At 39.2% G+C, this 27,035-nt stretch overlaps 1 protein-coding gene across 4 annotated transcripts in view; it reads right to left on the reverse strand.

The window, feature by feature from the left end:
* The window catches only part of LRCH1 (leucine rich repeats and calponin homology domain containing 1), a 169,839-nt gene that overhangs the window by 37,974 nt on the left and 104,830 nt on the right, over positions 1-27,035 (reverse strand). For all 4 annotated transcript variants that reach the window (XM_074378186.1, XM_074378189.1, XM_074378187.1 and 1 more), the window contains exons 4-13: positions 23,935-24,040; positions 19,406-19,542; positions 18,493-18,620; positions 17,282-17,345; positions 14,263-14,365; positions 12,067-12,194; positions 8,003-8,070; positions 6,291-6,377; positions 1,952-2,041; positions 1,797-1,833 (exon numbers count right to left, since the gene is read on the reverse strand). In XM_074378186.1, the coding sequence (XP_074234287.1) occupies positions 1,797-1,833; positions 1,952-2,041; positions 6,291-6,377; positions 8,003-8,070; positions 12,067-12,194; positions 14,263-14,365; positions 17,282-17,345; positions 18,493-18,620; positions 19,406-19,542; positions 23,935-24,040 (948 nt within the window). The remainder of the gene's footprint in view (positions 1-1,796; positions 1,834-1,951; positions 2,042-6,290; positions 6,378-8,002; positions 8,071-12,066; positions 12,195-14,262; positions 14,366-17,281; positions 17,346-18,492; positions 18,621-19,405; positions 19,543-23,934; positions 24,041-27,035) is intronic.

A 27,035-nucleotide genomic window follows, 5' to 3' on the forward strand; every position in this document is an offset into this window, starting at 1 on the left:
CATGAGGAAATATGAGGGACTTTGTTCCACAAAATAAGAGGCAGTTCATTAAAAAAAAAAAAAAGAGGGGCACTATATTTTTTGAAATTTTAAAGTCAAAAAAAAAATCAAAGAAAAATTATGGAGATGTTCCAGGGTAAAGAAAACTGTAAGTACCTGACAACGATTGCCTCTAGACTGGCTCCTACACTGAAGGAGAAAAAGTGCTATGAAAAACATCATTATATCAACCTAGATATCTGGAATATGGATGGCAGATCAGATGAAAATATTTTATCAATATAATTTATGAAGTTGATAACTGAAATGGGGTTATATAAGGTGAAAATCTCATTTCTTAGGAAAGGTACATTGAAATATTTAGGGTAAAGGACTATGATGTACAAAACTTATCCTCCAATTTTCAGAAAAATAACTGTGTGTGTGTGCATGTGCTTGTGTGTGTGTGTGTGTGTGTGTGGTGGTAAAGAAGAGACAGAGAACAAATGACACTGTGAACGTGGTAAAACATCAGTCACAGGTAAACCTGGGTAAAAGGTTATAATTTTTTGTAACCTTTTGTAGAATCTTGTAATTATTTTCAACCTTTTTTAACTTTAAAATTATTTTCAAATAAGAAGCTGGAAAAAAAAAAGTGAGTCTGCACAGAATCAAAAGCAGCATGTCTCAGAAGGAGAGCTGATGACATGGGCCCTGGGCAGCGTTCAAATAAGAGGCTTCCCGATGTCCCGCTGTGGGGTCATTCAGCGATGCCTCCCTCCCCTCGGGGAAGAGGTAGTGCAGTGATTCTAAGAACCATACCAACAACCACCACAGAGCAGAGTAACAGTAACAGCCGACAGTTAGGTGCCTGGGTTGGGAGACTGATCCCAATTTATAGACAATAAAGGTAAAGTTAAAGAGGCAGCCCACAGGAGCCCACAGTGAGCAAGTCTTTGAGATGGGGCTGAAGCTTAACACAATTCCTCAGCACTGCACTCAACTATGAAACCACACTCCCTGAGAACACAGGTTTTTCAACTACAGTTCTTTTTTTTTCTTATTTAACACAGAGACTTAGGTGGTTAAGAGTGCAATTGCTCTACTACAGTACGTGTTCAGACACCTCAGGGGATGTAAATTGGTTTGTATGGAAATTAGCCATCCTAAACCGACTCAGTAAGAAGAGATAAAACAGGTTGTAACCAATGTTTCGCTTCATCTCGCTGAAACTGTTTTTTGAGGGACCTTCCAGGCTTATCTCCAGTTTTACATCAAAACTGCTTTTTCTACAGCCACCAAATTTCACCCTATGTAGCTACCTAACCTACCCTTCCTCTGCCCCCAAATATCCCCACTAGTTTCTCTTTGTTAGAGTCTCTTAATCCTTAGGCATTTCCCAAGTTCTTGTCTTCCGAGTTTTGTGAGTTTGTGTTCATCTGGTCAGTTCACAGGCTTCTTCTGTGACTGTAAAACCTGCCTCAGCTGGTCTTACCTCCAGATTCTGGCAGAGAAGTTTCCCTGTGGGTCTTAGTCGCCACTGTCTGACTTAAAGCTGCCTGACATAAACAATTTAGAGAATTTAATGGAAACAGCCAACTCTCATCTTTAATGAGAGGTGAAGTATAACAGATAAATAGAAAAATTAAAGGAGCTAAAAGTATAAAACATTTGAAAAGTAGATCTTGAACAAATCTGAATATTGATCTCAACTGATGAATGTTCCACCCCATGAGAAATCTTGACAGAATATAGCGGCCACTATTTTGTGGCAGAATATTGCACCAGAGCTCTGGGTGATCCAAGAGCAGCCTTACCTCACATACCGGGGATGTCTCCAACTGTATTTGACCACTGTAGGAATTAGAGGGGAAAAAAAGCTATGAAGTGGAATTTAAAGCAAAAATACTTCAATGTAAAAATAGAAACTATGTTATAAAAAAAGAAAATACGTTGTAAAAGGTCAACATACTTTAGTGCAGAGTCTTGTAATTCCAAGTCTTCTGCGGATTCCATAGGGTAAAACTTTACAACACTTCTCTCTGTAATATCTGTGCTTAATCTGAAGAGTAGCGGGAAAAAAGTGTTAGCAAATTTACAAAACTTCTATGAAATTGTACTGCCTTTAGCCATTTTTAGTTTTAAAATTTAATATATTAAAAAGTTATGTTTATTATTAGGATTAAGTAATGAAAAGTTTATGGTAGAAATTTCAAATTTTCCCACTATGTGCCAAATTTAATATAATAATTTTAATACAATTTTCCATCTGCTTTGGTATCAAAATTCAACTGATTTGAAATATAATAGTGAGTTCTGATAAAGTCATAATATTCATAGGTAGCATACACTAAATTTTATTCTAGAACTTTGTTAGTTTACAGAAGTACAGTTGTTCTATACTACACATGTACTATATTATGGTGTATGTACAAAGGGCATTTGTTTTAATAAGACGATATCTTTGATAGACACTAATAATCCCAGTTAAAAAACTAAAAATTCATTCATAAGAAATTTATTTCTGAAATTATCTTGCAGATAGTTTCTGAATTTCTGTAATTTTAAGAGTTGAGCTTCTTTTTAAGATCTATAGAACCAGAAATTTCTGTAAGTCAAATTAAAGTTACAAAGCTATTTTAAAAGGCAGGAATAAGTTCGTATTACTCATGCCTATTGAAAATGCTATCAAACCAAAAATCAGAAATCCTTAAGAGAAGAAACTGACATAAAGGCAAAACAGGATAGCAATATTCAACTGAATTTTTTGATGTTGAGGTTGTATAAAAGGTAAAGCTCTAAAACTGAATCCTATAATCAGTGGCTTAGCTAAAATAAACAAAGAAATCTGGATCCATGAAATATGAGATAAAGAAAAACCCCAAAGTGTATATAAAATTTTTATTACTATTATTCAAGCTAGAAATAAGGGTGACCTCTTGAAGTGCCTTCTCTTTATTCAAAGCAAAAACAGGACTCTCTTTATTCCCATTACACTGGCACACAGACACATTATCATCGAGTTAGAACTGACATAATACGACAGCTACTTCAGGATGAACAACAAAGATCTGGAGCAGCCAAAGTAGTGGATTGTTTGAGGGAGGAAATCAAATCTATATAAAGTTTTACAACATAATATAATCTTAAAATAGCAATCCATAAAGATGCAAATCAACTATCACTTGGAAGGTTACTCAAGGCTGCTTTCTTCCACACTCATGTCGACTGGCTCAACATCATTGGCAACTCATTGCCGCAGACCTCTCCAAGCTGGAGCAGAATCTCCAGATCCTCAGTTCACCCCACTTCTCATGAAAGATGACACAACTGAGGCCCAGAGTGGGGAGCCACACCCTCCAGGTCACCCCCATCTTACACTGGGTTCCAGTCCCACATTCCCTCACCAGTACTATGTCCACCAAACCAGGCTGTTCTTTTTCACTTCAGAGACTCACATATTAATCTTGAATTTGTAAGAAAAATGTATTAGAAAAGGGATAGAAAATGTAAAAAGGTAGAAATATTAAAACAATATTAAGTTTAAGCCCAAGTGGGCCTCCTCTGAACATCACGTCTTCAAGACTCTGTCCTGGATTCACGTTCCCTTCCTGCTCATGTGCTTGCCCTTAGGAACCTCATCCCCGCATCCAGCTTCTGTTACTGCAACACCTGATTAAAGTACCTTTAAATCAAAGTCTTGATGTCCCAGACCTAAACATCTAACAGTTGAATGGACACTGCCACATTGCCACTGGAACTCTATTCAGCAGGCCCTAAACAGACCCCAACATCCTCCTCCTCAAACCGGCTGTGCCTCCTGGTTCCCCATCTCAGAGGGAGATACGAGGGACTGGGGTCTAAAACACGTTGGACTGTTCCCTTCCATCCTCACCACCCACTTCAAACAATCACCAAAAACTACTTAAGTACCTACCACTGTCTAGGTACAATATTTAAAAGGATAAAGAAAAACAGTAATTTAGAAATACCCACAGAAGAAATGCATCTTAATATATTTCTAGTTTTAATTTTTCTAAGCTTCTTATACAATTGGGGCCTAATTCTATTTATATAATGGGGATCAAACTTTATGCATTTTAAAATACGTTTTAATGTTAAAATTATATAATGAGCAATCTAAAATACATTGGAAACTTTAAAAAACATTACACTGGCCACATATTCCATCTTATTAAGGACCAAAAATAAATTTAAATATCTCCAAATTGTTAAGTCATTTCCTTTTTTCCAAATATTTGCTATTAAAACCACCTCCCCCCTTAAGAAACATTTTTAGAATTCATTCAAAAGGTTTATAAATAGTTTCAGACTATGGCTTTCCACTACAAAGACGCCTTCTGAAAGGGTTTTGCCAATATACTTTCCCAACAGCAGGTTATATATTATTTCAGATCCTCACAACCCTAAAAAATAAGCACTTGTAGACCATTTTAAGATGAGAAAACTGTAGTGCAGAGAAGTTTCAGAACTTACCCAGATTAACTGGCGTTAGAGCTAGCTTTGCAAATGACTCTAGTTGATTCAGGGTATATTGTTCACCAGCCATGCTGAACAACCACCCTATTCCTCATAATTTCACACACACACACACACATATACACACACACTCTCTCTCTCTCCCTCTCTCCTCCCAGTTTCCTACCCTCTCACCAACTGCCCTGGTTTAGGATGTGAAACTCAGCTCTTTAAGGAACATACCTTGATTAGGTGCTTACTAATAAGTCAGGCCCTGAGCCAAACATTAGGGAGAATTAACAACATGAATAATCATATTTTTAAATCATTATTACCTCCCCCTGCATGTAAAATAAAGTTTCAGCTCCTCAACACAGCATTCAAAGTCATGCCTGCCATCAATTCAAATGGCCCTTCTGATAAATCTCAGTCCTGGCTGCACAACAGACCCACTGGCAGACCTTTTAAAAAATAAAAATGGCCAGACCCCCCAGCCCCACAGGTAATGTCAGGGTGTCTGTGTTTTGAACGTTCCATAAATAATACTGAAGCACGGCCAGTGTGGAGATCATCTTTTCTGCCTGAGATTTTCCAAGCTTGCTCCATTCTTTTTGACCTCCATGTCTTTGCAGAAGCTTTTAATTCCATCCCAAATTTGCTTTCTCCTTGAAAATGTCAGCTATGAAAGACCCTGGTAAAATACCTCAACCTGCAGGAAGGCCAGCCGAGCCATCTCCCCTTTTCCGTCTGGGGCCAGGCATTCATTCTGGTTCATCACTTTTTGCTTCACTTTAAGCACGTAAATCAATTACACTTAGAAATCACTATCACCATTCAAGGCAACTCCTATTACAATAGTTTAAGTTCTTAGAAGGAAGAGCTGTGTCTACTTCATCCTTATATTCCCCAAGGTGCACGCTGTAGATCTCCCCATGCTGTAAGCACTCAACTAATGTCTGCAGAATTGAAATGCTTTTCAAATCAATCGCCAAAGATTTACAGCCATACTCACCCTGATCTGTCACTACACTTTCAGAGCCAGACAACGGTGGTGGTGTACTCTCACTGGTACTCTGGGACTCACTAATCACCCTTTCCATACATCCCAGAATGTGCTGCGATTTCCATGTGCACCACATTACAAGACCACATCATCTTCAGGTTTAAAGTCTCAGGACCTCTGAATGATTTGCTAGGGATAAATTTGGATCTATTTCTCTATCAATATAGTAGTTATTACCGGATACCAGGTACACTGCCTTACTGAAAAATATTTCGTCCAGGGGAATTCCATTATCCTCAGCTAAGAAACCAAAAAACATGTCTCCTGCATATAGTGTCTATTAGTGATAAAGGCTAATTCAATTAAAATGATCTTCTAACCCATATCTTTAGAAATACAGTATTCAGTTAACATATATTTGGCACCATCAGAAGTAAACATGGTAGCACTTGATAAACTAATTCTTTCCTTTTTGGAAAATCTCTTATATTTCTATATACCAGAGGTTTAAACTTTAAGCAATGTAAATATGCACTTTTACTGTATTTCTGTTATCTAAGAAGTATACCAAAAATTGCCCTATGAATTTCATGAAGAGTAAATGAATTTCATGAAGAGATGGAAAATGGGGGAATTGATCTCAATCCCTCCAAAAGTTTGACTCTTTTACTTATGGATCTTGGGAAAATAGACAGTTAAAGCGATTTTTCATTGTTAGTGGTGAGCCCACACTGTGAGTATAAATATTTTAAAAATTGAGATAATGCACTCAATAAATTAGCGTGTATTATTTACACAAGAAACCTGGGCCAAGGCAAAACACACCTACCTGTTGGGATCCTGCAGCAAATCTACCGCTTCTCTCAGCTGTTCAATCATTGCTATATTCACGTCCTGGTCTTTGGATGAACTTAGTCTGCAGCGTGAAACCAAGCACAAGATTGAAAATGGTCACTCGAACATGAATAGAACCTGGGTTCTTATAAAAATCTGTCTAACATTATAAAAACAATGGACAAATTCAACCCTTCAAAGAGGACATATCACTGTTCCATGGGGTGGGCTGCCAGAGTGTAGCAGAAAGAGCTACAGGGTGGGGAAAGCCAGCTTGGCAACAAAGCAGCACAAATCACACAAAGTCTCAATGCCCAGGGGCCTCCTTATGCTCTTTTGTAAAATCAGAGCAACGGACAAGCAGGGTGGTTCTCATCCTCTGCTTTCCTGAGCCCTCAGGGGATCCACAGGGGTGCTCAGAGAGGGCAGGTCTGCACTACTTCTGACCTTCCAACTCCAGTTCAACCAGAGTGGCTCAGTTTTGGTGCTTTCATACAATATAAGACTTCAGCGTGGGATGCTGGTTCTCAGCTCATGCTCCTTAAGCAGCAAAATCATGTATGGTGCTTAAAAAAGAAATGCCAGGCCTGATACTCTCAAGTAAGTCTTCCTGGGGTTTGGGCATTTTATTAAGCTCTTCAGATGATACTGGTTTACAGGCAGGGTTGAGAACAATAGATAAAAAGACTGAGAATGGGTTTCCAAAGCTTTACAGCTTAAAAACTCTTTCCCTATAAAAATCCTTTTCCCTATAATTCTGTGATTCTATAATCAAGGTAGTCCTCCTTGACGTCACAGAAATGTATCCAACAAAGTGCTGGTTACACTGGACAGTGATTTGAAAGGAACTCTGCAATGGTTTTAAAGGACAAGAGAGATTTGAGCACAGTTACTGCTTTCCACTACATAAGCCAATGTCTTTCTGTAAGTGGAGAAATTTTTAAGAATGTAGTAACCCCTCAATAAGGGAAAAACCCTGACAAGGTATGATGACAGGTTCAGCCCTAATGCTGGATCATGGAAAACAAAATCCTGGGAATCAAAAACCTACCATATGCCACACGGTCCAAACTCAAACCCCCGGACATGGTTTATTGTCTGATAGATCACTCATGCCCTCCTCCGTACAGCTGGCCAAGAAGATCTTCACATGCAGTAGAGAAGGGATATCCATCTGGTATGAGAGGCCATGGGTTCAATCTCAGCCCTCTCTAACCCTGGGGCAGGTAATCAATCTCTCTGTGCCTCAGTTTTGTCACTGGTGAAATGGGTGATAATAACAGAACTTATAGGATTGTTGTAAAGATCAAGTGAGTTACTCCTTGTGAAGTGATCAGGACAGTGCCTGACATGATTATTTAATACATGTTAGCTATCACCACTATTAGGCTTAAGACCAAGACATTAGAGGTATATGCTTTTCTCAGATCTTGAACCTGATTTCCTAAATTACATTCTATCCACAACCTCAAATCCAATAAAACTCAAGGCCAAGGAAGAGGTACAACCTTGCACTGTATGGCCCCAAAACTATGACAATAAGCATCCAGACAGAGGAAAACTCGCAACTTCTGATCAGCATCGCTGGGTAAGAATGCAAGCTTGCTCAAAGAAAAGCGGCCCAAAATGCTATCTTGACAGGGCTACCGTTCTGCTAGGAACACGAGGTCTACAGGGTGTGGTGCTCCACCAGCCCTGGGTACTCACATTCCCTCGGGATGCCAGTGCGCGTCCTCTTCTATCCGTAACAGTTCTTCACAGGTCTCTGCCCTTTCCTGTGGACAGAACACATGCATCTTCTGAGAACCACTGGCTGTCAACAGTCAACAGTCTAAACCTGCCCCCACCCAGGTTCACGGCAGCACTATTCACCACAGCCAAGACGTGGAAACACCCCAAGTGTCCATCGATGGATGAATGAATAAGCAAAATGTGGTGTATACATATAGTGAGATATCATTTAGCCTCAAAAAGGAAGGAAATTCTGACACATGTTACAACATCGATGAGGACATTATGCTAAATGAAGTAAGTCACAAAAAGACAAATACGGTCTGATTCCACTTACATGAGGTCCCTAGAATAATCCAATCCATAAAGACAGAATGTAGAAAAGGAGTTGCCAGAGGAACGGGGAGAGGCGTTTGGGAAGTGACTGTTTAACAAGTAAAGAGTTCCCGTTTTACAAGATGAAAGGACTGCTGGAGATGGACGGCGGTGATGGTTACACAACAATGTCAGTGTCTTTACCATTGAATTGCACACTTAAAAAATGGCTAAGACGGTAAGTTTTATGTTATATGTATTTTGCCACAATTAAAAATGAAACAGAATATAAAAAAGAAAATAAAAAGAAACCCTGGCTCAGAACCACAATACCTGTTCACTTAGAGTCAGAAAAGAGTCAGAAATGCAAAGCTTCACTTGATTCTTTTTGCCCTATTAGCACCTCCTGAGGTTGACAGATTCTTCCCCTGGGCTTGTCAGTCACATGAGAATGTGCATTCTACTGTTTGTGAGAGGAGGGGTGTGTGTGCTGTTAGGAAAAAAGGAAGTATAAAATACTTAACAGCAGAAAACGCCTCAAATTGCATCCAACAGTTCTCATGTGTACAACATCCAGATTTCCCTGAAATGCTCCCCCGTCTTATCCCAAAGAAGCACTGCGGGGGAGTATTTAGAAAGGTGCGTTCCATTGTTGGAACTTCCATGCACTTCTTTCCACTTTGATCTCTGACACAGAGAAATGCTGCTTTAAATCAGCTGACAGCTAGAACGGAAGCCATCCCCGAATCGGGGTACATTCCCCTAGTGAGGAAGGAACAGACAAAAGGGCTGTTTTCTATGTCCAAGTTCCGACACGTCGTTAACTGACTCAGGCCCAGACGATTCTCCAGATGTGTCACAGGGGATGAGTCTTCTGGGGGGTGTCTGGCTGCACCATCTCAGCCTCTGGCTTGAAAACCACTCAGACTTTTTCTATACTGATCATGCTTTTAGTGCATAATAAAATCAACATAAAAATCACTGTGCCACTATCCAAATGATAGTGAATTTCATCAGCAAAAGTACACTACTAGAAATAACCAAGAAAACATGTTCTTATCTCTCCCTGTTGGGTTTCAACTGTAGGAACCATGAGTAGTTCCTTCTAATTTTCAGTTCCATAAAAAAAGTAGCCAATAGTATAAAACATCTGTTTTTTTCAGGATACAAAATACGGGCATACTGGGTTTCTTTTGGTAAGTTAGATAGTTCTAGAGTTGATATACATTATTCATGGATTCCGTATTTATGAATTCGCTTACTCACCAAAATGTATTTGTAACCCCAAGATCAGTATGCATGGTGCTTTTGCAGACATGTGCAGAGCTTGGTAAAAAAAAAAATGGGAGTCCCCAACCCCACCATGCACATTCCCAGCTGAGGCTGAACAAGGTGACGCTCTTGCCTTTCTGTTTCAGCTCTCATACTGTAAAAACGTGGTCTATTCAGGGTCTATTTACTACCACATTTTCACACTTTTGTGCTTTTTGTTGGTGGTTTTGCTATTTAAAATGCCCCCAAGCATTGTGTTGAAATGCTGTCTGGTGTTCCTAAGCACGAGAAGGCTGTGGTGTGCCTTACAGAGAAAACACCTGTGTTAGGGAATCTTCTTTCAGGCATGAGTTACAGAGCTGTTGGCCCCAAGTTAAATGTTAACAGACCAACGATACATATTAAATAAGGTGTCTTGAAACAGAAGTACACATAAACCCAGGTTATGTATTGATCACCTGGCCAAAATCTGTGACCAGAGGATCTCAGGAACATAACCCTGTATTTCCCTGGGAGCAACGGTGCAGGACTGGACAAGTCAGTGATCCGGGAGACTACAGAAGTGCCAATGAATGAGGATCAACCATAGTTACAAAGCATAAGATGCTAGTTCAGTGAAGGAGAGGAAACAAGATTATATAAAACACAGACCTCTTGATTGTTGAGGGACTGGGTAGCTCCGCATACTGGCTGGCCGTCAAACATACTTTAAACGTGATGCAAGTCAAGGCTAAAATTTAGGGCCTGATTTTCCATATATGACTTTTCTTTGTAGATTTAGGTTTTATTTTATTAGTGTTCTTCTCCACTTGCCAACAGAAGCCTCTTGCAGGAGGGGGCATTCAGGAAACGTTTGCTGACTAGGTTTCTACACCTTTCTTTGCCCACAGGACCCATTCTGTAAAGCAGCCATTTCCATGGCGTTCTTTGCTCCCTGAAATCTCTAAATCTACGGTAATTTGCTTTTCTGAAACAATATGCTTTATTTTACTAATTGCTTTCATTGTTTTTCTTAAGGGCCTACATCGTTACTTTAGACTCTCAAATTAAACTCTTCCTAAAAGAAAGACAAAAAGCCCAATTTCCCATGTTTTTGTGACAGACTCATATCAGAGTTGATGGACAGGCATCAAATCTAGGAGGGCCTTGTGAGAACCACTGGGTAGAGAGTCATAGGATTAGATCTTTACTGCAGGAAAATGCCTGGCAGCAGAATGTAAAGTGTGTGTGTGTGTGTGTGTGCGCACAATGTTCAACATGCCAGGTTGGGATGCTCTACACGGAGTGGGAGGGTCTCCTGCCATCACCCAAATGAGCAATGATAAGGCTCCACTGAAGCAGTCAACGGAGGTGGAGGCCAGAAGGAAGGCAGTGAGTATGAGATATTTCAAAACAAGATTTGATGGATTAATGGACTAGATATAATGAATAAAGAGTTAAGGCTTTCTGTATTCTATCCTTCTATATGCTTCTTCTAATCATTTTAGTTAGTTTTCTACCAATATATCTCCTATGCCAGGCTCACTATTTTTATCTTGGGGGTATAAAGACCTCTTGAGCACACCAAGGTCTCATCCACTGTGCAATTCAGCTATTTCTCTCCCAGTCCCCTGGATGCCCAGGGATGCTAGTCTAGACAGAGCCCAGCCATCCTAACACCATCCTCAGGAAATAAGGAGCAGCTCCGAGAGACCCCATGCCTGATTTTAACACAGTAACTCAGATTCCATCGTCTCTCACAAGCCACAATGAATCTGAATTTTACCAAAAACAGTACCTGTGATTCTTGGGTGCCACGACCTTGAGGACTGACAGGCACATACCAAGGCACCTAATCATGTCACAAAGTGGAACCTTAACTACCAGTTTCACCAAGGACTGGCTTTTCTCTCTTGTTTTTGCCGCTACTATGACAAAGGTTCACCTGACAATTCAGTGACTTCATCCAACCTTTCAACACCTCAGTGCCACTATGTCAGTTCGGGAATCAGTGTCCTCAGACTGACCTTTCCAAAAAGAGAAGATACTCATTTCCACATTTTAAAAGTCTCCATTTTTCTCCTTCTACTATGGATATACTCCCAAGAAAAGCATTCGCCTAGAATACGTTGAAGAGTTTGTGAAACCTTGTCTATTTTAGCTTTTACTGGACAGTCGTGGCAATTCTGGTAAGTTTGCTAACTGATGCGATACAGTGACTACTGGACAGCTGAGTAATTTCTGAATATAAAAGAAAAATCGCACACATACATAGACAAATGGAGAGGTACGGATGGACAAGCTCCTAATGTCAGAAAATAAACACATGAGCTTCAAGAAGATGTTAAAAAGGCCTGAGGAAGGTGGCAGTAAGCTGACGTTTATCTAAGGTGATGGATTGGCAACCTTAAACTTAAATTCTAAGGCACCAAACAGAAGTAAATAAATTAAAAATTAGTGGATCTTCAACTTGCCTTAACATAGTTTATAAATTCTGAATGGAGAACGTCTGTTCCGTGGGAAAATTGGTCTCTTTCTTCTCCTGGGTTGTCACTGTCACTCACAAGGGAAGATGCCGGTTGAAATTCCTGATGAAATTCCCCTATTAGAAAAATTTATAGAAAGGGCAGAAAGCATGATTTCATGAACAGATGAGCACAACATAGATGACTCTTAAACACATCATCTAATTATTTCAATCTTCTCTGTTACCATTGATGGAGGTATATGTATGACCTAAGTTTTCCCTTCCTTACAGGATGTGAGGAAAAGGTGAAAAGAGGGGGAAAAAGAAGAAAATAAAAAGAAATGGGAAGCCCCAAACAGAATGAATATAAAAGTCAAGGCCTCCTTATGGCTCACTTCCTTATGAAAGAAATGTAATTTCTTTTTTTTTTTAAGAAACAGAGAAAAGAAAGCATAAAAGAAAGCTTTTTGGTTTTTGTGCTCTCAATAACGTGTGACAAGAAAGTATTTCAAATTCAAAATTCAACAAATATTTACTGAGCAACTGCTAAGTGGCAGGTATGATGCTAAACATTTCAGGGATTTAAAAATCAGCCAAACCCAATTCTTATCATTAAGTAGTGAACAATTTCAAGGACGAGTGTGGGAAAAGACTAAAGTAAGGACCCAAAATCATAACAACAAAAGAAGTGACTATGATGAGGGCCCCATGGAGGGAAAGCAGCCTCACAGCACATTCAACTAGAGTGAGTTCTAGCTGGTACAGGAGAGGCAAGAGGGGCAAAAGCAGATCTCTTCTCTCTGATCTGGAGACTAAAAATATCGGGTAGGGCCACCCCACCTTCAGGACTCCTAGCCAGCAGAATACCTTCGTCTAGAACAGAGGGGAGAAAACTCACTGGTAACAAATTATATAATTCTTTTATTTTAAAAATATGCCTAAAACATTGCCTCCTATACTGTATAATGTTACAGATCAAATTAATCTTATCTAAACTGATTATCTAAATTAATAAAGTGGCAGTCATATTTCTGCATAAAGTCTACAGTTATATTTTTGGACAATGTATGGTTCCAGTCAACATCTCGGAACAACATTAATGCTAAACTTAAAAACTTGAACATAAGAAGTGAAAGCAAACACTAGAGTTCAAGTTGGCTCTCCCATCACCAGTGAGAGCACAGTCAAACCATTAAGGAGATAATGTGTATAATGTAGTTCTATACTATCCATATATCATCAGTCTCTGCCACAAATCAGTAAACACACATTTTACAATTTATTTAAAAGTCACTGAATTAACAGGAGCAGTCAAAATACTGCCATAATGTAATCAAATGAGTGCTTCTCACCAAGATCTGAAATATATTACTAGGATTTTGAGGGTACGCAAGACACTGAGTGCTTGGGGATCCTTTGGTGATTATCAAAGAACCAGAGAATCTTAGAGCAATACAAGCCATGAGAAATCACCTCATCTAATCATTTCATTTTCACGTGAGAGAATTAAGGTCAACTGACTTGTCCAGAGTCAAGTAGATTCCTGGACACACATCCCAACTACATTTCCCACCTTTGCATGTAGTTAGATGTGATCCGGTGACCTTCCATGCCTGGCCCATAAAAACCTCCCTGGAGCAAACCTCCATGCCCTTCCCCCTATGACTTGAAGCAGACAGACTTGGAAATCTTGTATTAAAGACGGCGGAGTCACCAGATGAAAGGAGCTTGGGTCCTTGAATCAACATGTAGAGGAGAGGTGCCTGGCAATCGCTAACTTCCATTTGGACTTACTTTGGATTATATGAATAAGCCAATGAAATCTGGGGATGTTATGCATTACAATAGCTAGAGTTGTCCTAAATAGTATACCTACATATCAATATTTTCTTTCTAATAATGGGTATAAAGAATCTTAAATATATCTTCAGAATGAGAACAGCTCTACTATTACTAGTTTCAGGATCACTGGCAAGTTACTTAAATTCTCTGAGACTTGGTTGCCTCATGTATAGAATGGAGGTGATGCCCATCTGAGTTTTGAACTTCAAATGAGATCACCTGCACAGATTAGCACAGTGCCTGGTGCATAGGAAATACTCCATAAACATTAATTATAATTGTTGCCATATTTCTGCATATTTTAAATGTGGCATTTGACACTTAAAAACGAGCCCTTCCTCCCCATCCTTCATTCTCAGACCTTTCACTGGGCTGAGGTGATGACAGGAGTCCTCCTTGATCTGTTCTTCTTCCATGATATTTGACATTGGCACATTGAGGCTAACGGTGTCTTCATCAGAAGGCTGAAAAGAGACAGGGCGCTGCATCACTCAAGGGAAAAGTGTTATCAGTGCAGAGTAAGAGAATGCTGTGTGATTAAAAAGACATACCGTGATTCTCACAAACATAATGTTGAGTAAAAGACACCAAAGGACAATTCCACTTATAAAATTCAAAAAGGGGCGAAACTAATCTATGGTGTTTGAAGTCAGGATAGTGGCTGCTCTTGAGGGGGGGGCGGTGCACAAGGGGGGGCTTTCTGGGTTGCTGGTCAAATTCTGTTTCTCTAACTGTGAGCTGGCTATGTGGGTGTATTCACTTTGCCAAAGTCCACTGAGCTAACATTCATGTACTTCTTTGTACATATGTTTTGATTTGAAATTTTTTCAGGTACCTGATGATATTTTGTTACCTAAGAGCTATAGTCAGGGGCACTGAGAAGGACTGTGTGACACCTGACAGAACAAAGAAATAACTATAAATACACTATCACATCAGCCCTGCGTCTAATCAATCGTTTTAACAGTAATGGTGCTTGGAGGTCCGACGACAACACTCATTTACCAAAACTACCTTAAGGTTTCACGTGGCCAGTCACAAAAAAGCAGGCAGTCCACCTCTGGGACAACATCTCCTTTATTTACAGGGCATCTTCTGTGCAACACGAAGCTTCAGTTATTTCCCTGTTTGAGGCTGAGGAAGCTGCTTTAAATATATCAAAGGGCTGAACAACTGTAGTGCTTAACAGGAACAGGAGTTCTGCGCAATTTTCAGCATAATGCTTCGATTGTAATCAGTTAGTTCTCCCGGGGGGGTCTTGTTTCCTTGCACTAACTGATGAAGTTTCTTCAGATATTCTGTCATAAATGAAATACGAAGCCTCATGTATTTCTCTATGTCTCCGCTTTAGTGTTGCTGTTTTGAGAAAAGCTTTTCAAATCACAGGGATCAGGAATCTCCACAGAGCACGTTTCAGGTGACTGGTTTGTTCCTAAAGGCTGTGACTTTCAGAGAAAGGCGTTCCTTTACTTTTGGACACGTGTACAAATTGTTCAGAAACTGGCAGAAAACATACGTGCGTTGCATTCACGACACAGCTATTCAGGGTGCCCTGTATTTCTTTTTGCTTGTTTATCTTGCAAAAAATACGTTTTAAACGTCTGAGTGACAAATGCTAAATCAATCAGATAAGGGAAACAGCCAAAGAAATGGAATGAGGTGTGACTTTTGAGTACCACATTGAGATGTAAATAGGGAGCAAGATTAACTGATCACACATGAAAACGTATTTGCCAAATAAAGTAAAATAGAAAGCCACATAGGATACTTCGGAACCCTTATCTTTGTGAAAAACAAATCTTTTGGAGGTGTTCTCAGGTCATTACCTGAGCTACAATGTGAGACAAAAAAAAGAAAAAAGGGCCAAGGGGAAAATGTGTACACTTTCTGTGGTCCTTCCTCCTACCCTCCTCCCACCTTAAAAATTTAGCAAAATTCCAAGATATGCGTCTAGTTATAAAGGGAGACAATAAACCCTTGCTTGGCCTCCTTTAGGGAAGCTATTAGCATCCTACTTATGCTAAGTGAGAACAAAAGGATAATGAAGTTCTTTGTGTAATGTTTTATTAATGAACTTAATTATCCTTAGAAGACAGATAAAGGATAAAGCAGAGTCTGTTTTAATTTAATAGAAAATAAGCTTGGATGCATAATTTCTGAAACAATGGGATATTTCAGGGGACTTACGAGTTTTAATAAAGCTAAGGGAGTTGAATTAAACACAACTTATAAAAGCAATGTGTTGAGTATTTTCTCCCTCAGGGAACCACAGTAAACTATTCATGTGGCTTCATGAGGGTAATTTTATTTTACTGATACTGGCCTTCTTTCTCTGCTTACTAACTCTTCTTCTTTTTGAAACAGTCTGTATTAGATTTTTTTAAGAAAGATTTTAAGGTATCTTAGTTTTTTAAATATATTGCTTTACGAAGTATTTTGTTGGAAAATAAATTCAAATATCTTAGCTACATTAAACCTCAAAGGCCTGAAAAGAACAGGGAAAAAAGCATTTGTCCTGGACTTACATACATGCATAAAAAATGTGAATTCTTTAGATGGGGTAACTGAACTATTAACTACATCGTCAAAGAGTGTTATAATGTTTCAAAACTCAATAACCACAAAACTCAATAAGTTCCCTCAAAAAGGGAAGACCTTATGATACGTCCATCCCCTACCTCGGCTACCCCTCCTAGCTTCGCTGGACAAGAAGCCCCATTTAACGGTATATTAGTGAAAGATGTTGGAGAACCTAACAGACAGGCCATAAATAAGATAACAAATGTTCTAAGCGAGCTATTTATAACCACTTTAGGAAGCGCTAGTGTGGGAGGCCTCTTAGCTCACAAATAACCAAACTTCTATCCAGTTATCTGAAAAAGACACAATCTAAAAGTTTTAGGAAAACAAAAAATGCTATAAAAATTATGGCTACTCAAAAATGCATTTCCTATGGATGAACTGCTAAAATGCAGTATACATTTGATTCCTTAACATTTATGCACACATAGAACAATTTTTCCTAAATAACTGTCACTTTAAAAAAACGTATTAATAAAAATGCCTCCTGGGTATTTGCACACCATTTAGTCATTTCATAATATTTATTAAGCATTCAAGAATATTGTAGATAATGTGAGGGGTGTGGTAGGAGGAGAAGGAGGCAGGGACTCTATTTTTGAGACATTTACAAAGTATTAAAGATGCAGAAAAGCTAACAACAGCTAATGTTTATATAACACCGCGAGGATTTCAAGTAAGTTAATTATTGCACGTTCTCATGAGGATGCATTAATGCCCTTTATCAGAGAGGAGTTCAGTAAATGCAGGCAGATATATCCAGAGGCACAGAAGGAAAAAAATCTGATCACTAACTTTACCTCTGTGGCAGATAATCGCTTATCTCCGTTATCACTTCCAACGCCCGAATCAGAATCCTTCTTGCTGGGATAGATGCCATTGATATTGAATTCATTTAGAAAAAATTAAAATCACAAAGTTCACAACAAGGTACATCAACTTACATTCAAATAATGACTTTACTATACAAGTTCTTATTATTACCAAAAGGCAACAAAGCAGCCCAGTATGAGAGGATGCTAAGACCGAAACTTGTACTATCCAAATAGAGTACCAGATAAATTCTTTGTGTTCAGGATTTCATGGAATTACACTCTGAGTGGTCTGTTCTTTTGAAACAATTAACAGTTTTCTTATTTTACTGATTCTAGCATATAAAAAAGCAAAAACTACCAATTGCTTTTACCTCACGTTAAGAAATGTCATAACTTTCAATAATTCTGTAGACTTTTATCCAGTGACTAAATAAATTTGATATCATGTTTAAAAAGATAAAATAACAAATACATATTTTGAGCAGTATATGAAGGTACCATTAGGATAGGCTGAGACTTTAAGGCACTATATTTACTTTTTCAGTAAAAAGTTCAGGAAAGATTTCTGCAGTGAAGACGTCTCAAAAACAACATGCATTTCTACAAGTGTGTTCAGTGTGAGAATTTTGCTTTCTGAAAATTGAAGGCCCAATTGCCTTGAAATGATGCCACAAAATGGCCAAGGACATGTGAAACGATTCCAAAGCTTCCATCCTAAACAGGAAATGGCAAAACCATGCACGGTGTGTTTTTAAAAGACAATTTAAAAAATAAAGATGCAGTTTTTCTTAACAATGTTATGAAGACACATTAAAATTAATTTAAAAAGGCATGTCTGAACTTGATATGGTTGTTTAACTGATAAGTAAAAAATACCTATATTTATATGATAGGTCTTATTTATAAGGAGATATACAGACAGATGTGCATATACATGTGTGTACGTGCGCACACACGCTCCTAGCACTCAGGAAGGACTGACTATTGAACAGGAGGAGGTGGATGAGATTTGAAAGATGCCAGAATGTTACCAACAGCATCAATTTTCTTTTTCTTATTCCGAAAGTTGCTGAAATGCTGATTTATAAATCTGCATTGGTTGAATGAAACAAGAGGATTTTTGGAAATAGTTACCAGGAGTGTCTTTGCCTAAGCTAATTCTAAACAGGCTTTTAGCCAAAGGTGGTCACACTCACCCGTCCTCCACGTGCTGGTGTAAATGTGGTCTCTCCATGGTGTGGAGATAAAGGGAGTCGGCTGTCTTAATCTGACATGCTTGGATGCTCAGATACTTGAATATGTGTACTTTGCCCTTTGTACAAATCTAGGGAGAAATTAATAATAAATATTTCTTTTTTTAATGTCAAAACAAAATGTAAACACTAGACATCTCATTCTGTATGTTTTTAATTTTGCATTTCCACTTTAAGTACCATGTCAAAATGACCACCAAATTTGACCTCTCCAAAACAGGTGAGATTTTAGGCAATTATTTCCTCCAAATGCAACTCAAATAGAAAAACATGCTCAAGAAATTTCCAGTTTTTCTTGCACCCAACTGCAAAATTCTAGAAGACATAGGTTTAAGTATAAATCGTGCAAAAAGTATAGACATCAGATAACTGACCTGTTCCAATTCTGAAAGCAGATATATGTCATTTTGTTCTCACAAGTTTAACATTTGAGCTTGAATCTTGTCTCTAAATAACTGACAATCATATTTTAAAATATTTAAACTCCATTTTCTGGCTAACTTTTAAGAAGTCTATTACTCTTTTTGCAAGCTATACGCTCCATGGAAAAGCTTCAAATGCACGTACAAATGATCAACATAATAACTGAATAACTGAAATAATCAAACATCATAATTCTAGGGTTGCCGGGACCAGAATAGTGAGGCAAATGCTGGTAAAGGGATTTGATGTCGCAAAGGACAACCTACTGTATCATTCAAGGTTTCATTTTTTTTAAGAGGCTGGGACTGCTTATGATCATGTCTCATATACTAATTGATTCAGCAAAATAACAAAACCTGTTCTGCTGAGAGTTGCCTAGGCGCTATCGGTGGCGCATCCCCTGGGGTACAGCTTTGCCGTGAGACCCCCTCACCTGTGCTGGAGGAGACTGCAAAGGGTTATTCTCAAGCAGTAATACTTGCAGCTGCTTCATCTCTCTAAAACAAATGGGAATCACGAGCACTTTATTGCAGGAAAAGTCAAACTTTACCAAGGGAAGATCTACTAGTTCTAAAAGAACAGGGGAAAAAAAAGAAAGAAAGAAAGAAAAAAACTCAGAAAGCAACAAGATTAAATGGCTAAACATTCAAAAATTAATTTTCTGCTTATCAAGAAATATATCATTTAGCATAACTAAAAGCAAGTTGGTCATAAGAATGTATGTTATGTGTATATAAAATTTTACCAAAGGGGGTGAGAAAAGCTTTCATTGGGGGCCCAACAATTTTAAATTGTTGTTAGTTCTATTAAGAGCTGGAAACACTTGACGTTTACAATATCTATTGTTTGAAAAGGGTTTTTTTCCCCAGCAAAACAACCACAGAAGCCACACCACACAAGACATGCCTATGTTTTAACTTCAAACTGTATTCAAACAGCTCGCTAGTATGAATAATATGCTAAGTACAACATATTCTCATGTATTCAATGTATGTGGGCTGCATAATCTCAGAACTCGTCACAAGAAACATTCATGATTGTTTAACTCTACTTTAAAAAGTTAAGTGCAATCTAATTCGGAATTTTGCAACAGACCCTATAATCCTGATTTGATAAGGCTTTATTCTACCGCTTTAAAAAAGCCTTCTGCAGCTTCACAAACAAGACAGAACATTATATTTAGCTTAAAATCCCCACCCAGTGGCATAGTAAACACTCAGTAATTTCAAGCATTCCAACCGACATTGGCAGCTGCAAGAAACAAAGTCAAATACATTCCATAGAGCAAAGAGGCTGAGCAATGCCAGACGTGTACAGTGACACGGGGCAAACCACTAAGATCTCCTTGTCAAAGGCCACGGGGGTTCATTTCAGAACGGGCCTCACCATGTTTGTTATGAAACCTAGTAGGGGGTGATATACCGATACACTGTGCTTTCAAATACCCAAGGAGTTCCCAAGTAGATGAAGGGCAGGCACTATATAAAGAAGAAAAAAACTGAAGGCAGTGGCTTGGAGAAAGAATTAATACTATTCCTCCACTCCCCCCTCTGTCCTCTGCCGAGTTTTCCCATTACTCAGCAAGACTACAAGTTCCACCAACAAAGGTTCACTTAGCAACCAGTCTCTCTTCTCTGAGTTCAACTTGCTCTAGGTGTGGAAGGGACTTTCCCTCTCTCATACCTAGTAATTACTCTGTATTAAAGAAAAGAGTCATGAGACTGAAATGCTAGAACAGAGGCACAAGAGCACCAACTCAGCAGCCCCCAAACTCAGGTCTGTGACAGGCAGGGGGCTGTGTAAGAGAAACTCAGGATGTGGATTTTTAAATCGCCCTGAGTAACTCTCTGCTCAAACCCAGCTCTCCCACCAATAGCAGGATCTACGATTTGCCTCAGACCCCACTCGTCCTGGTTGCCTGGACGAAGCGCTTTGAGAGCAGTTAGAGGTGGAGGAGAGAAGGAGGGGACCCGGAGAATCAAGGTCAAAGGAAAAGGAAAAGTGAGATCTCTTTCCACTTCAGAGTTTGTGTCTAAAAGAGGGCTGAGAAATAGGGGGATTATACATAAAATGACTATCTCCTTACTGTAAATTTTAGTAACATTAATCCGTCTCTCAGATGGTTTACTGACTAAACTTTACTCACTAAAGTTAGGTTGGCAAATCAGTGGTCAAGTTTAACTGGACTCTGGATCTGCAGCAATTTGCCACTTAAAATGAAGACATTTAATCAAGACTAGAGAGCTAAGTTCCTAGAAGACACAGTAGGAGGGGGAAGGAAGGCAACTTACAGTTAAATAAAGTAAGAAATGATTTTTATAATGAGTATTCCTTTTAGCGCTTGTTGGGAACACAATTACCATCTTAGTTTAGGAAAGCTAGAACCTGACAGTTGCACAATAAGGAAAAGGAGGAGAAAATGGCAACTCCAGCTCAGAAGAGGTCAAAAGAGACAGAGCAGGAAAAGGGAGTAAGAAAAAAAACAATGAATCCCACTTCTCTCCATTGCAAAGAAGGGCAATGAATGACCACTTTAATCCTCTGTCCATCCTTGTCCCAGAAAGAACAAAATAATCCCCACCCTTGCAGTAGTTATAGTAAAATCACCACAAAACTGACACGGGTAATCAGGCCACCAACATTTTCCCCCCTCCTCAAATTGAAAGCATATGAGGAGGGGTACTCAAAGAGGAAAAACAAGTAAGTAAATACGGAAAGTCTTAAATTCACTGCCTGAGAGCATTATCAATGCTCTTTTGTTAAATAGAGTTCTCCAGAGTAAAGCAAAAAGAAACTTGATATTCAGGAAATTATTACCCAAAATAAAAAAAGATTTTCCAGTAAACTGAAGTTTTAGCCCTGTGTGTATTTTAAAATACTGAACCTGAGAAAATATAATTATAGAAAGTATAGAAATTTCCAATTGATCTTTTTAGGGAAAGGAATGCTTTTAAGTTGAGAGAGTAAGGAGTGGTCAGAAAAACAAGTATCTCAATTTTACAAATGTATTTTCTTCCCACATGCTTCTAAACTATTACAGGAAACTGTTAAATGATTAAACTAAATTTTTCCTTTGAAAGTGAAAGCGTTCAGTAATTTGTGACGGTTTCTCAATAATTAACACAAGAGCTTAAATTTAAACAAAAGTTTTCTTTAACGCTATGAAAGGTTATATGCTTATGAATTTGCTGTCAGTAAGAGTCTTCTCTTTGTACTTCCTCAAACCAGGAAAAACAATTGCATCCATTCAGTAATGGAACTGCACAATGACAGAATGAAAAATCAGTGTTTTTATACCAAGTCATCTCAAGTAATAAAGTAATAAATCTTTATGCTGACATTGTTTTTAATTCTTCTTTAAAATGCTAGTCAGCATGAGAAAGGCAGAGATGGCAGGCAACACTTTAACTCCCATCTATAAAGCACATTACATTTTATTCATTTCTTTCCCTTTCATGAGCCCCATTTTCTTGCCTTGCATAATGAAGCATTTCAAGCCAAAAATCATGAAGCAGGAACAGAATAATAAAAATCAGGCAGGGCAGCTCTCAAATAGCTGCATTAGAGTCAGATTAACCAAATGCTGACTGTTTCCAAACATATGCTTTAGCTTTGAGCTGTATTTTTAAACATAATTTTTGAAATCAGGTATGCCTAGTGTCCTAAAATGAAAATGAAAACAATCAAACGTGATCTTTGAAAACCAGAATATGTTTTAGAGAAAATATTTAGTGTTCTGCTGTTCATCAACTCATTCCTGATTCAGGGCCAAAGGAGAATCCCAAAATATCAAATTTGGATCCACCACCATCTACAAGGCTGCTTGTCGAAGTTCTTAATGGTGCAACATTTCTGAATAAATATATCTTTTTATATGTTCATTTTTTATTTCATTGAACTACAGTTGATTTACAGGTTTTTTTTCACTGAGTATCTTCTTTCTTGAACTTCAACACATGTCAGAGAGACACATTCTGGCAATCACAGCTGCAGGGAAGGGCTTGCTGGAGTCTGGCCCTGAGTGGGGCTGTCTGGGGGTGCTCAGCATTAATGCTGTGTTTCAGGGGCATCGAGTCTCAATGCGGAGCCATCCTTGCCTCCAGGCGTCAAGACATTCATCAAAATGACCAGTGATATCAGTCCAAGTTTCAGTTCAGCAGGGGCAGCACCCTCTCCTGAAGTATGGATTCGAGACACTGGGGGTTCCCAATCAGGACTCCCAGATCCCCAAAGCCCCAGACCCTGACAGTTGGATCTGCAGGACCAAGCATGGCAACTAAACTGTTGGCTGGATGGTCCAGAACATCATGCACCCATACCGAAAGCAATTCAGGTGCCTTTTGTTAGGAGCTGAATTGTGTGCCCTCCAAATTCATATGTTGGAGTCCTAACCCCCAGTACCACCAGAATGTGACTGTATTTGGAGACAGGGTCTTTAAAGGATAATTGATGGGGTCATTAGAGTGGGCCCTAATCCAGTATGATGGGTGTCTTTATAAGAAGAGGAGAGTAGGACATAGAAGGAAGATAATGCAAAGACACAGGGAGAAGACGGCCATCTATAAGCCAAGGACAGAGGCCTCAGAAGAAACCAAACTGGCCAACACCCTCATCTCAGACTTCCAGCCTCCAGACTGCAGGAAAACCTGTTGTTTAAGATAGTCTGTGGTACTTTGTTATGGGAGCCTGAGCAAATGAATACACACACACACACACACACACACACACACACACACACACACACACACAGAGCCTTATACAGGGGAATGATTTTGTTACTATAGCCTTGACTAAAATTACAACTTTTATATAACTTTTCTGTTATCTGCATGTGAAACTCAAATTAGAATTAATATTAACAGGCACACACAAACATGATTAGGTCTACCTTCTTCACAAAGGTAAACAAACTAATAAAACTTCTTGTTTGATTCATTTTCCCCTCTTTCCTTTTGTTTTTACCTTGTGGTAAAACTTTAAGGTAATTTCTTCTGACATTCAGTTCTCGTAAGGATTTCAGTTGCCCTATCTGCTGAGGCAAGGCTGTGATCTCATTGCAGCTGACGTCCTGTATCAAAGACAAAGAGAGAAACAATAAATGCCTTTTTCAGGGAAATCAAGCATTTCACATGACAGCTCCTTCAAGAATTTAAGTATTAGGGTAACTACACAGGTAGATTTTTATATTGGTCTCCAGGTCCAAGGCCAAGTAAGGCTTAGGACAGAGAAGAAAAAGAAAGTGCAAGGTTTTAAAGCATCCTGTGGGAGAGGAAAGGCAAAAAAAGCAGCAAGTCAGTAGCCTTAGGGAGAGACTGCCAGCCTGGCAGCCTGCTGCTCTCAGGGCTTCAGTCTCACTTCATTCTCACAACAGACTCGTGAGGCAACATTACTGGCCTAATAGTCACAGACCAGAAAAACGAGGCTCCAGAAAGTTCAGCCAGTTGTCTGAGGCTTGCATGTACCAAAGTTAACACTCCAAACAAATTTTCAGCCCACCGTTCAGCCCTACCCTACCTTACCAACCACTCTCATTTTGCAGTGTATAACCACGTATATAAAAGCATTGTTTGGATGTGTTATTTATTTAAAATGGAGTTCTTACAAGAAGACTGGAAATTTTGGACCTGAACACCTTCACATACATTTTATAAGCAAGACTGTGGGCTATGCAGACTAGGCCTTCTTTGCTTTGGAAAACTAATACCCTATTAATAATTGTTGACTGAACCACCTCTTGACATGTGCAAAATGGTGGCCGTGACATTTTTCATCTTCTGTATCCTTATTATCTCCCCTAAGCCCACTCTTCCTTTTGTCTCTAGGCTCTGCCCCGCTCCCCACCTCCGTCACCCCAGCTGCTCCTTTAGTCCAGAGCAGCAGCATCTCTCAGCTAGATGTTATAATGGTCTCCTGGTTGTTTCCAGGCATCAATCTCCTCCTCGGATCCATCCTTCACAGGGTGTGAACTTCACTGTATCATTCACCAGCTTAAACATTTGCAACAGCTCCTCAGGAATTACAAGATAAAGTCCCAAACTCAAAACTGCTCAAACGTTTGCCTTCTCCTGCAAGCCTGTAAGCTCCCAGATGGAAGGGACCGTGTTTGGTTCACTCTGTCCTCCTGGCACCGAGCAGAATACCAGGTATGAAGTAAGGGATCAATAAATATCGGATGGAATGTCCAAAGTCCATTTACGTTGATGCTCCAGAATGCCACAGTTTACTCTGTCTCTGGCTGGGAGCCCAGGAGGCTCCAACATACACACCACGTCCCTTGCCGGTCCTGCTTGGTGTCGCAGAACCACAGATGTATTTTGAGCTACAAATGACCCCAATGAGACCAAGTCCTTAAACACCCCACATCACTGCTGAACCTGCAAAAACTCCCCCTTTCACTCCTTTTAGAAGGCAGCGAAACCTAGTTTCAGAAATCGGTTTCCTGTTCACTTAGATGAGAGGGACTCACCACTGACCAATTCCCTGAAACCTTCGGGCTCTGTATAAGTGCAGGGCTGTACAGAACACAGTGGACGGCTGCCTTCTAACCTCCTCTTATTTAAATATCCTCAGGAGATCTGCCAATCTGTCAAGGTCATGAAGGTGCTAAATGGGTATCATTTCAGGAAGAAGGAATACTGCCGCTCCTGCTAAGGAGGGTGAAGCTCTGGTCTGTAAAGGCTGGATGCATACAACGGAATCAGCCCGCCATTCTGTTCTGTACTCAGCTGTCTGACTTGGGGTGGGAGTGGGGCGCTGGCATGTCATAGGTTAAGAACATTAGGTGTTCGATGGCATTACCCCCAAGCAGGCTGTTGCTGCATTGCTACTAGCCCAGAAAAGTCACATCAAATTTTATGGAAAGCATCCCTAGTGTTTAAAAAAAAAAACAAAACCAAAAACCAAAAACCAAAAACCAAAAACCAAAAACCAAAAACCAACCCACAAGCACATCTGCAGAGACATAAAAGTCTAAGGAAGCAATTACAGAATTAGGAGGTCCAGAGATTTGTTCAGTCTCTCTTAGCCCCTCACTGAGCCAGTAAATTACTCTGCCTTTCTGAATATGCTTCCATATATGAGAAGTGGAAAGTGAAATGCCATCTTTTCCCAATTACTGTGGCATCTGATCAGCCACAGAAGTCAACAACCAAAACCTTTCAATGAAGGTTTTCTCTTCCTTTGCTTTAACCAAGTGACAAATAAACAAGGGATACCATTTTAGTTTATTCTAAGAGCCCTCACACACACGGTAGACAGGTAAGCCCTGAAACATATGAAATGAAATCATTTTATTGGACTCACGGCCATGCACTGTCATGTTGGCGATGGCTGAGGGGAGGGAAGGTCATGGGGGAAGGATTAGTGGGGATTATTTTCCACCTCTAGGGAGAGTTTATGCTATTGACATCTAGAATGTTTTTTATAAGTCTGTGAGTGACAGCAGGAGGACTCTTTTGCAGATCACGGGAATCACAGATTTTCAGTGTGAAACTGATGATTTTTCAGAAGTTTCAAGGACATAATTTTTAAGAATCTTTCTCTTTAAAAAAAGGGAAAGGGGGAGGAAAGCCAAAAGATAACATATTTAGTCATATTCTCATCATGAAATCTCTTGAGATGAAATGCATCCTTACCCTATTTTTTTGTGTGTATTATATTCACCTTGCATTTTGTTGATTACCCCTGGTTATCCCAGAATATTAGAGTATGTCGTTTCCCTAAATATAAGGTAATTTTTCCAATGTATATTTCTAAACGGCTTCATCAAAGAAAATAAACTCTCTTCAGCTATATTTAAATACTTATTTACCAGCAGGGAAAATGCTTTCCTAATTTACTTTTTTTTTGTTTTTAAAGAACTTCACATAATGATAAAAAAACAAGTTTTTCCTTCTGACTTACAGGATAGGACATCTGTAGACAATTAGAAACACAAAGTCCAATTGTCCATTCACATTTTGAAGGGTACATGGTGAAGGTCAAATTATTTTAATAGAACTCTGCACTGCTGTCAGTCACATCCTGTCCTGCCAAAATAATGAAGGGGAAAAATGCCCAGGCAG

This window comes from Camelus bactrianus, chromosome 14, assembly GCF_048773025.1.
Source record: "Camelus bactrianus isolate YW-2024 breed Bactrian camel chromosome 14, ASM4877302v1, whole genome shotgun sequence".
NCBI lineage: Eukaryota > Metazoa > Chordata > Mammalia > Artiodactyla > Camelidae > Camelus > Camelus bactrianus.